The sequence below is a fragment of the Lichenostomus cassidix genome, chromosome 3 (assembly GCF_008360975.1).
Source record: "Lichenostomus cassidix isolate B80296 chromosome 3, HeHo_3.0, whole genome shotgun sequence".
NCBI lineage: Eukaryota > Metazoa > Chordata > Aves > Passeriformes > Meliphagidae > Lichenostomus > Lichenostomus cassidix.
This window is the reverse complement of record NC_139483.1, coordinates 94,893,652-94,906,430: the sequence shown is the minus strand read 5'-3', so window position 1 is coordinate 94,906,430 and position 12,779 is coordinate 94,893,652. Positions and strand designations below refer to the sequence as shown.

Sequence of the window (12,779 nt, the reverse complement as noted above, 5' to 3'; positions counted from 1 at the left end):
TTGCTGATGCTAGCTATTCCCCATGGCTTCCCTGACTGCTGTGCTCCTGTAATGGACATACAAATGAGTTTCATGCATCATCATACATGGAAAAAACATTAAGAAAACAGAACTCTCTTTGAAATTCCATTAAGAGACATGCAGAAATTGATTCAACCAGTAACAAAAGATGTGAAATATTTTATGTATGTATTCTGAATAGTACCTAGCATGACAGAAGATACAGACTCAGTGTAGGCAGTGAACACCAACAAAAAGGAAGTTGAAAATAATTTAAGATTAAATTCTGTGCCAAAACACCAGACAAAAATTGCTTTGTAGACATGTTGCAAACTGCATTGCAAACCCATGGAAGCAAATCTGAACTCCAGCTGATTCTATCTCTACCACCTCTCTGGTGACCAGCTTCTAACTCTACAATCCAACAGTAATCCTGAAAAAAAAAAAAGCAGTGCCTAAAACCAGCTAGTGTGGTACTGTTCCTTTGGAGCAAGTACTCTCAATTTACTGCTGATGCACCTTCTGCTGCACTCAATGGGATTTCTGAGGCAAAGGTAAAGAAAAAAGAAAACGATTTGTTAAACTGAAAGAATCTAAAATTTTAGCAACATTTTGGTGAATGACTGTGTTGCAGTATTGTCAACTCTGAACAAGTTTGTATCTTTACATCCTCTTGTAAAATGCAACAAAAAGTCAATGCAATCAACACTCATATAGAAAACCTGAATTAGTACTAGAAAAGCTCAACATACAAATAGACAGGTATTTGATGGAGCATAGATGAAGCATCTCACATTATCAATTTTTATAAAATTTATATAATGTTTTGTAAAGCAGTTTTTTTGAATTCTGTGTTTTGTGAAAAATTACTCCTATGTACTGCTGAATGAAACCACTCTACTATAATCCCTGTGGGTGGAAAGAATAACCTACTACCAATCTGCACCATCAGAAGTAGTGTCAGAGGATGTCAGAATGATGAATGCAACTCCAGGTCAACTTAAGACTCCGTAAGAATCTGATTTATTTCCTATCATAACTAAGTCCTCAGTTGTAACAGGCATTCAGAACTATATTACTTCAAAATATACTGTATGGATGTACAATTTCTCAACCACTTAGTATTTCCTTCATAGCTTGTGACCAAAATGCATTCCAGAGAGATCCTCAGTAGTACATCAAGTGTGATGACAGACCTCTCAAACAAAAATCAGAAGAAATCTGGCCCAGGGTGTAAGGCTAGTTACTGTAAAAAATTTTCAAACCAGAATTTGTAGCTCAGTTTCTCACTGGAGGATCAAAAACTCTTGCATCTGTTTCTTCTCTTTCTGTATGAAACTTGACATAAATAGAAGAACACCCAGCAAATCCATCCAATGAATTTCTATTACTTACTGCTTATTAAACAGGCTGCTAACTTTATTTAAAATATCAGAAACTAGCTCTTTCTGCTCTCTTCCTCAGTTTCCTTGTAATCCTTCTGAATAAGGGAATTTTTTTTTTTGTAAGAAAGCACAAAACTGTATGCATGCTCTCACACAAATGTGACAACTGGGGAAAGGAGTAAAGAAAATGCCATTTTACCACTAGTAAGGCTTTCTTACTAGTCAATATAAACAGTATTGTGTAACTTCAGGTAAAATTAGACATGCAAATTGATCGTAAAAAACCTGCAGCACTTAAATAAATATATATTAAATATATATATATTTAGTTAAATTATATGAGGATAATGCATCTAATTCAGTTCCTACAGTAAGAAACTGATTTACTGTTTAAAAAAAAGAGGCCATAAATTTATTTATATTTGGTAAAGTTTTCAATGAATGCTACTTGTATAAGGTGCTAATACAATTTACGTACACTTCTCAAAAAGAAATACATGGCAATAATAGAAAATGCATGAGAAGAGATCTGTTCACCAACATAATGCTGTAACTGATTAACATCTGTGTAAAAACTGACAAGAGTTGAGACTTAAAAAAGGCAAAAGAGATTTTCAAAAAACACTGTAATTTTCATTTTACATTGTCTAGGTTAACAAGAAAACAATTGGGAAGAAGTAAATGACATCTGTTGATGACTCTAGTAGGTCAATAATAATAGTGTTAGGAAGGTCTGAAAGGCAGGTTTTAGAATTTGGAGTACAAAATTTAATGAAAAATAAAGATTAGCAGAGGAAAAACCTATACTTCCCTCAATGAACACACTTACATTGGGGAAAAAAAAACAAAACAAGTAAGATTGACTGCATGAACACTCAGCTGTAACAGTAATAATGCATGCGGTTGTAAGACTAAGGATTATATTATCTTGTCTGAAAAGTTTCACCTACTCACTGTTAGGCCACATACTTAAGGCATACAGGGAAAGACATATCTCTTTGTAACAGGTTTCTATACAAGTAGGCATATGTATATATATATATATATACACACACAAATACATAGTCCTGTGGTATCCCACTAGGGATAAGAAAATTTTATATAAACATTTATCATGTACTCTCTTTTGCAAAACTGCTTGGAATCAAACTCACGCACTCTATTATATTTCACTCAGTACTGAGTTTAACAGGGCAACACGTCAAGGAAGTATTTAAAACAAATAGCATATCTTGTAATTAAAATGTTTAGTTACAAGCATAGGAGAATGAATTTTGTTCTCTACTTCATGCTTCAGATTTCTACAGCAATGTCCTCTTACACAGTATAACTATGCGAGCTAAGCTTAGATAGTTTCCACAAAAGGCAATACCCTACAATTACTGTTATATATTGAAATTTTATTTTTAAGTTAAATAGGTCTTATTCTAGCTTGATGTTTTACAGTTGACCTCTGCTGCTCCTCCTCAGGGGTTTCATATTAATATAGAAAAAATTAAAATGGAAAATGGTTTAATTTTCAGGCAATTTTCTTAGCAATCACTTTTAAATATACTTGAGATTTTTTTTTCAAAGAATGTGATTTTTGATTGTCACTTTCACCTGAATTAATCTCACTTGTATGTACATATATATGTATTATCAGCATACAAAAGGCAAAACTAAAAAGTGAAAGAAGGTCTGATGAAAGGAAAATGGATACTCTGAAAGCATAGGAAGAGATGAAATGAAGAGTAAGATCAGGTAGAATTTTCTAAGACCACAGATTTCAATTTCTATTTCTTTATGAACAGCTGCACATTTTCATAACTGTCAAAACATAAACATCACCTCATGTCAATCAAATTAAAACTGCAGCCCCCATCTGCAGCCCTTTTGGAGCAGAAAAGAGTACTCCAATGACCAGCCATTTTATCTTTGTATTTTCTTGTTGCAAACCAGTAACCAGAAACGCTTTCTGATTTGCCTTCTACAGCTTGTTCTACAAATCTTAAATACCAAAAAGCAACAGAAGGGCAGGGATAAAGTGGGATCTTATAACAGTAAAAAACCCCAACCCAAAACAAAAGAAACAATTCCTTTCTTCGCTGGGTAAAAGAGAAATACACAAAATCCAATTTCTGAAAAATACTCTGCTTCATACGGATATATACACATAGAGAGGTGTATATCCTTGCCTTTAAATGCACAAACATACTTCTACCAACAATGTATTTGTATAATTTATAAGATTTTTAAAAGGGGTAATGTAGTAACTTCAAATCCTAGCTTTGCTATCAATTAAAAGTACACTTAAAAATCCCAGTTCAACAAATGAGTTTCCAGGTTTGTTTATTACTTTCAATCCAGAGACTGAAGAAGAAATAGGAGCCTAAATGCTTATAACTATTTTAAAAAATGTTTTGAAAATGTTACGTGAAATTTTTTGTTTGCATGTACTTCACAATTTAACTGCACATGACATAAGAACAGATACTCTGAGTCATGATCTGGTTTTAAAAGGTTTCAAAAATACTTTTTCAGTAATTTGGAGTTACTTCTGTTGAAGAATGGAAAATATAAGAGAAAGAATGCAGGAAAACTTTGTAACAATTGCCTTGCAGCAAAGAGATCCCCCTAAACTTTACGGACTGATAACTGTAATAAGGCAGAACTTGGAAATGAGTTACTTGCTCATAGTATTAGGAAATCCTGTATAAAGCTGGTACTGTCTACAATGAGACTATGTAGCCTTGGGAAAGAATGCACAATTAAGTATTTTAGCAGTACTCTACCCCCTTGGAATTATACATACATTTCTTAACTAAAATATCTATATAATTTCAGAAAATTTTCTATTTGCATGTCTGAGTTGTCTGAATAAGCAACTGGAACCACAACATTTGAGTGGTATTTATTCAAGTTGTATTACCCAATTTTACAGATAGAAGGCAGCTCTGAAGCAACAGAACAGTGAATTTAAGGAGAAAGTAGAGATGTATACACAGCAATAAAAATAAAATAAAGGGCAAACCACTAGAGGTTTTTAAGATGGTTTTTACTGCCAACATAAGCTTGAATGAAGAACTTCCCAAGCATTAACAAAGATGAGCACTCACTATGACATAATTTCTTTAGTCTGTGTATTTCTTCTCTTATCTTTGTTTTCACATTGATTACTTCCTTTTGTTTCTCTACCCTACCACAATTATTCTTTTTTCCCCCACATGACTTTACATTCTGCCAGTTATCCCACTAACCAAAATCTGATGAGGGTGAAAAAAGGGGTGTTTTATTTATAGCATCACCAAACCCCACAAATTGAAAAAAAAAAAAACCCAACAAAAAACCCAAACAAAACCAAAAACCAACCAAACTAAAAGCCAAACAAAAAATAAAAAAAAAAAAAAGGAAGCTTGAGCCAGCTTGTGTCCTACTAGCATAGAAAAGCAGAAGAGGAAAAGAAAGGAAGACAGTAAACTCAAAATGGCCAAACACCACTGCAAAGGCATCCCATAAAGGAGATAATTTCCCCAATCCAAGTCTGTCCTTAGTTACGGCACAGGCTGACATTCAGAAGCAGGACTAAGCTTCAGGCAGATCTCAGGGCTGTACATAGTCCTCTGCACTACACATAGTCCAAAAGCCTGTAAAATATCTTTTGTGGGTATTAAGAGAAATATTCTGGATAAGTGTTTTCATAGGTAACACAGTATCTCTGTATCAACAGACGTAAGACAAGTTTCTCAATAGAAATATTGCTATTTTATAAGCTTACTCTATGCAGTAATGACTACTACAGTTCACCTTAGACATCAGCACTGAAAACTTGTTAACAACATGGGTTAGAGTGACAGTTCTAGACCATTATTGATATGATTCCTTTATAACTATTGGAATTTCAAAACTGAAGAAACAAATTAGGACCACTGCTTGAGTAATTAAGGATACACTAAAAATGAAAACTCACACAAATTTTTTTCTATCAATCTTTTCATATCTTTCTGAAAAAAACTCTAACTAGAGTGGATATTGGTAAAGTCATAGAAGTATCACTAGTGAAAAATGCTAAAACAGTTGTGATGTCTAGACTCACAGTATTCTGAGAAAAAATATATTTTATACACATATATATATAAATTGTATTTTTTAAACTATCACTATCCATTCAGAAGTGCCATCCTATTGCAGCACATGCTAGTGTATCCCTAGAGTCACAACACAGCCACGTTTTTAAAAACCTTGTGTTAGAATTAAAACTAGAGCTCAAGGGAAGGTGTACAATATGAAATAAGTTTCTAGAACACATACAACTAGATATTTAATGCCATGTTCCTTATTTAGGGCCTTTCCACCAGAGTACATAAGGCTGATTTCATTTAGAGGAATACAGATGATGCTGTATCACCAAAAAGAGAATGAAAAGGGGAAAGGAAAAAAAAAACCCAAAACTATGTCACATAAACTTCTGGTCAGGGGAACAGAAGTCAAATTTTTACTTATGCATACCTTATTTTTTTCCCCCTTTGCAATACAAAATAAATTATTCTCAAGTTTTGTAGCTTTGGAAGTCTGATTTTGGTAGCATTAACTTTTCTGTAACTTACTGCTCTATTAACCAGAAACAAGACCAAATTACCTCATAAAAGAATGAAATAGCATTTTAATATTCCCTTTTAATTGTTGGTTTTCACACATTCAGAAACACATAGGCATTACCAATGGCAAGGCTGTCTCAGGTTAGGCCATCTATCATATAAGAGTTTATTAGATATCACAAGGAACACAGACACAAATTATATGAATAGAAGTAGGTCACAGTGTAAATATAAAGTTAAAACCGTTAAAAAAAAATCCTGAAATCCATCAGTCATGAAAATGATGACAAAATTCAGCCTTATATATCCCACATAATACAATGAAGATGTGCAGGGAGCAATCTAAAACAAGAGTTCCTGACCTAAGAACCTACCTATTATGAAATAAAAAATTATATGTAAAAATCGGACTTTTCAGCTTCCTTACACAGCTGAATTTAAAAGAAATAAACCTGGAAGTGAGGAATTTTAAGATTTTACTAGAAAATGACAATGGTTTGCTCTCTGCAAAACCCCATACCAAACAGAAATGATCCAAGAGTGCCTTAACCAACTCCACTGGCTGGCACAGGGATCCCAGCAGAATCGACCCCCGAGAGGCTGCACACCTACAGGCAATGCCAATAACTGAACAAAGAGAGCCCATGGAAACCAGGAAAGGAAGATTCCAGAAGGACTAGATATAACAGCCATGATAAAGACAACAATAATGGGATCAATGCACAGCATGGCTGCAAATGCCACACAAAATATGAGGACGAAATGGAGATTAGTAGCACTGTCAAAAGGGAAACAGCTTTAGGTGAACTTCAGAGGGAAATTAAGAGGACCATGTTAAGTTAAATTAATGCAAAAGAATCTTTCACTTTTCATACAGTTATTTGTAACTTACATTCTTTGAGATATATTTCTCAGAGATTAATGGATGAGGGGCTATTCTTACTGCTGTATGAAGTTTAGAACTTTCCCTACTTCATGCATAAACCCCAGAAAACATTCTAATGTATTACATTTTCTCTTATGAATACTTTGAATACAAAGAAATTACGCAAAATATTATCTGTATTACAATCAATGGGTACATTATTTATATCCACACTCTCATTTCTTAAATTGACTTTTAAGTGCTTACTCCATTTATATACCATGAATCAAAATTAAAATGTTGAAATAAACCCCTTTCTTTTATGCTTGTTACACCACAAAATGATACACAAAATCGCCAAATAGCAGTGGATTGTGTATTCATACTAATATATTTCAACCAAAATATAGGAATGATTTATCTCTATTTTGTTATTTAAATTAGCTGCTTAACAATGCATGTTTACTAAATTTCTTTATCCATAATCCAGCATATCGTAGTTCAATTCTAGACAGAAAATAATTGCTTGTGTTCTCCTACATCCCTGTAAATGGCATTTCTCTCTCCTCAAAACCACGTAAGGAATGTTTGACAGCTGTTCCCACATCCTGATCACGTTGTATTTATATGAGATATCTACAACTAGCAGGTCAGCTCCATCCAACCTTGATCCTATTTTCCTTACAAAGGATCAGATGATGGTCCCAGTTGGTATCTTCAACTATTAAAAATGAGGCATATAATCATGAAGCAGACTATCTGCCTTAAGCTCACCTATTTTTACCACCAGTATCCCCATAACTTGGGTGATTTCTCCAGGGTCCAAAGCTCAGTCACAGAAGGTTGCTGCAACACCTGGCCAGACTGTCCAGAATTGCTGCTACCTGCATCATCTCTGACATGAAGACTCAAGTGCCTCAAATATTGACATGACCTGCAAGGTTTTTCCTTAGACAAAATAGCTTACTTTTAATATTGAAAAAGATGTGGAAATGTACATATGGCCTCTGGAACACTACTATTCCTGTGCAGCACTGTATCATGTGCAGAGCTGCCCAAAGAAGTCCAGATCCAAAAGGCTGTCCAACCTGATAACCAGGACCTCTTTCACTCTTCAAACTGACACAGCTCCTTCTCAGTGGATTGCCTGTGATTGCCTGAAGGACAAGGAGTAAGGTAGAGGGAGTTGTTACACGCAGTCCACATTGGCCTTGCTGGGCTGCAACTCATCTTTTGCCTCTCTAAGCAAAATAATCTGCAAAAAATCATGAACTTTCTGACACCAACTTCCCTCCCTCAGCAGCCTCAAATCTTCTATCTTTCTAGGTTATCCCATCAAGACTACCAGCATCTTAGGTAAAATGGACAGTAATTTTTCAGTGGCACTGCCTACAACAACTGATTCTTACAAATGTTTTATTACACACTGTGGTTCACATATGAAAGCCAAAGAACATTAAGAACACTCAATAGTGTACTTGCATCAGTGAGTTATTCTTTTCTAAATAACAGATTTTAAAAAAAGAATTCAGAGTAGCCTGAACAAGAGAAAACTACTTGCAAAAACAACAATTTTTCAAACCCAGACTTCTGGAGTGCTAGAGTACCCTGGGTAGTGCAACAATGTACTTAACCTATGGGCTATTTGGAGCAGGGGGAAGCAGCACATTTGTAACTTGAGATAAACTGCTTATGAAGAATTGAGGCTGGTGGTGGCTTTTTCTCTTCAGTAATGAGATACATAGTAAACCACTGATTTTTACTTACTTTCAATTATTTAGTGAGCAACATTACATTTAATCACGTTTCAATTAAGGAGAATTATTAACTTAGTTCTAAATTTAATTTTTTTTCTTTTAATTCTAGAAACCAGGAAGTAACACCTGCAGTAGCATGTGGGCATGCAAGTATTGAAAACAGCATAGTGATAGTGTCTGGATGAACTTAAGAGGAAAAGCATGGAGTCTGTTTCCACAAACTCTCTCATCATCTTTCAAGCCTGTTTCTGGGTAAAATGAACTATTGAAGTTTGGTGGTTTTTAACTTCAGTATCATAGAACCAAACTATTATATTTACTTGATTAAAATATTCCTCTGTAGAAGCATCACAAAATACACTGCCTACCTATATTGCTCTATCTGTTGTTACTTCTCAGAGCTATAATGCAAGCAATACTTTAATGTACTAATCAATCATATTATTCTGGGGAAAAAAAGCAAACCAAAACCAACATAATCAAAGGTTCTCCAATCCTTTAGGCTTAAAAACCCCTTGAATCCAACCAATAGTTCACAACAACTAATAAAAATGACAAAAATAAAAAGCATTTTATAAATCAAGTGTTTTACCTTTACGTCCAGGGTATACGTGAGGGTAATATTCATAAAAAAGATCAGGTTGGTCTAAATTTCCAAATGGCTCGAATTCCATTTCTGCATTTTGGAATAGATTAAGCTTTACCAGCAGTGCTAGTCTCACAAACCACAGCTAAATTTAAGAGATATAAAAAAAGGGAAAGACAAGGTCTGTTATTAGCTTTAATCAAAAGCCACATCCAAAACGATTGCAACTTTTCAACTTTTTCTGATAAAAGCTGAGTAAAGAATTTCCATGTTACTGAAAAGAATCAGAATTTATATTTACATACTCTTTTACAAAATACTTTTCATCAAATCATTAAAACAAAATATAGAGGACTCATGTTTAATTGTTTGTAAAGGTACTAAGATTTTGAAGATGAAGTTTAAAAACTAGCCTGCTTCAAAATTAGAACATTTATCTTTAAAATGAGTTAGCATGTACAAATAATCAATCTGGTATTTAAACTGTTTTTCCAACTTTATGGTATTCTTAAAATATTTTGGTGAAATTCTATGAGCTTTATAATTATTAGGGTCAAAACCACAAGTTCTCATCAGGTCACATCTGAATCACTTGCCATATTTTATTAATTTGGATTCTTATTTTCTTAGCAACATGGAACACATTTCTAACATTTGGAATCTTACTACAAAGTTCACAATCTAGATAGCTCTATGAACTTTAGCAAAGTGAGTCTTTCAAAACAGCAAAACATATTACATTTTACTAGTGTAAAAACATTTTCAAACATACAATCGAGATTGGATTTTACTTAAAAAAAACTAAGTTTGTTTTAAATGAAGGCCTACTTTACATAAACAAACAGAAAAAGTGATTTGCTAAAATACTTAAACAAGCTCAGTTTCTATGTTACAATTAGGAAAAGGAGTTTGATCATGTTAAAAAAAAAATACACTATGAACATAGTTGGAACAAAGTGACAAGGGCACAGCTTTAAACATACCTGTAAAGAATCTGTTGTATGGCTAGTAGGTAGTCCACTTTTTTTATAGCCTTGACCGTGTGCAGTTAGCAACCGCCCACACAAGTCAACTGCTGCCCTCCAGTTTTTACTGCTCTGGGAAGAAGAAAAGAATAAGTAGCATAATCATAAAGTTCCTATAACGCATAACTGCTTATTTTGCCTGCAGCAGTGACAAGTACTCATCAGTAATAATGACAAGGTCAGGAGAGCTGGCCGGTGAGAAGCAGAATGTCATTTGTCAAAGCTGCATGTCTAATTAGGCAAAAAGGCAAATCAAGCATTAATATTACCAGATCACTAGAACAAAAGAATATACAAAACCTGATGGAATTCTGAACTTAAAGCTATATCATGTTTGATTATATAAATGAATATACTATAATCACCACTTTGTTTTCTTCTGAAAAAAGGAGAAAAAATTTGCCAGCCATATGTTATCAATATCATCCAAGTTACTCTATGGTAATTAAGTATTCAATGCCTATTCTTATCTCACTGACTTCAGTAATTCAGCTTATAACCCCTAGTACAGTTCATGTAATGAAAATAAATTTCCTAACATTGTCCAGGATGCAAAATTCCTATTAACCCAAAACAAAGAACAAAGAAGAATACAGTGCATAAATGATAAATTCAGAACAATAATGACTGTTTCACCTATAAAACATAAATATCTGAATTTCGACCGCATGACTAATTTAAAAATACTCTTAAACTTATTTTTTTGTTCATAAAACAAAAACATTTCTAGTTAGACAAATCAAACTGTACTGCCACACTGTTAATCAGTTTTTCAACAGAAACATCCTATTAATGTTTCTGCCTTTTATAGCCTGATGCAACATACCAAAAACTTAAAACACTGATTAATGCTTCACAAGTTTTAAGCTATCATACTTTCTTATTATACAGAGGAGTTTTTAAAGAGACATGTATTCAGCAGATCATTCTGAAGTAAATATATCTTATTCCTGAGAGTAATGTATTTTTAAATAGTTTCTTAATTAAAAAAATACCAATGTAATAGAAAATAATCATGTTGTCTGATGAAATGTAAAGGAAAAAACATACTTATATTGGTGCTTGCATAGTTCAGATACTAATTTTGAATTGGTATTAATTTCTCTCCAGTGTTTTAGCAAACATTCATACAGCAAACAGTCAAAAATCAGTAGAAACAACTGAACAGTTTTCATACTTTCTGGCCCCCATTTGGCAGCCACACAGGCTGCTAACAGGCCACTACAGAGATCACCATGCACTAATCACCTCATCTCTCCTCCCTGCATTGTCAAATGCCAGATAAAGATGACTTCCACTGGAAATGCAGAAGTTGGCTGACAGCAAAACCATGAAACAGCATGGCAGACTGAGACATCTACGCAGTCATGGAAAAGCAGGAATTGATAATGCATTTATAACATCCTTCAACATCTATCTATATCAACTTAGAAAAGCAGAAGGATACTGACATGGATGACATGAAATTCATTCCTCTTCTGGAGAGAGAAATTAAATTCTTATTATCCTTAGAACAGGAGCAAACGAAGACTTTAAAACTGCTCAACTTTTCTTCCCAAATGGGAGTTAGGATCCAAAAATAATGGATCTTTTATAAAGAACTTAGTTGCTACAATTTTTTAAATTCCATTTCAGGCATAGACAAAAAATACTTTATAGACCAAGACAGCCAAGAGAAGCAAGTATGACAGTCATTGTGAAAACAGTCTTTGCTGGAAAATGAAACATAATATTCACAATGATTTCAAAATTAGAGCTGCCTGCTGGTCATGGAGCATAATTCTCAGTGGAAGCTTAATAGAAGGCTGCTGGCAGTACAACTTAATTTGAAATTAGCTGGACACATTGTCTCAGACAAATTGTACCAGACTTAGAGCTGCCAATCCACCAGAAATCTTTATCCATTTATTTCAAACATCCCTCAAGACCTTGCAGGTCACTTTCATGCTTCCTGTGGTCTAAAATCACACAGTTCTAAAAACCTGGGTCCCTTGTACCTGAGCTTTTTAAGTCGTAAATAGAGAGAGGCACAAAGCAAATATGGACATTACAGCTTCAGATACAGTATAAAAAATACTGAAGAATATTCTCAAAGACAAAAATAACTATTCTGTGATGATCAGGACGTGGTTGTCCAACGGTAATTGTGTGAAAACACTAATTTCACCAAGATAAAATATTGTCAACCAAATATTATTGCCAAATACTAACACAGCAGCAGCCTGGCAGAACAGAACCTCTTTCCACATGACACTAGTATCATCTTTCCACTCCCCCCAAAAACTATGAAGCTGTTGTTCTTTTAATGAAAGCCACCAGTTTGCATGATTTCCGTACTTTTTAAACACTATTAGTCTAGATGTTTATCTTGTGAAAGGACTTTCTTTTTATCTGTATACATAACCAAAAATTAAAACCCCAAAACACCTTAGTACTAACTGCTGTACACACATCAAAGCTAGGCCAAGCAGATCAGTCAGTCAACAGACAATGCATTATTCCTTGCAGAACATCTCTGTTCTTCAAAAAAAACCCCAGAAGTCCTGCGGGAGGTTTACATACAGACAGGGAAACTGCACAGTAA

The 12,779-nt window shown here is 34.1% G+C and overlaps 1 protein-coding gene across 2 annotated transcripts in view; it reads right to left on the bottom strand.

The window, feature by feature from the left end:
- TRAPPC12 (trafficking protein particle complex subunit 12) overlaps positions 1-12,779 on the bottom strand; it is a 47,735-nt gene that overhangs the window by 28,352 nt on the left and 6,604 nt on the right. For both annotated transcript variants that reach the window (XM_085056792.1, XM_085056794.1), the window contains exons 4-5: positions 10,154-10,267; positions 9,177-9,315 (exon numbers count right to left, since the gene is read on the bottom strand). In XM_085056792.1, the coding sequence (XP_084912918.1) occupies positions 9,177-9,315; positions 10,154-10,267 (253 nt within the window). The remainder of the gene's footprint in view (positions 1-9,176; positions 9,316-10,153; positions 10,268-12,779) is intronic.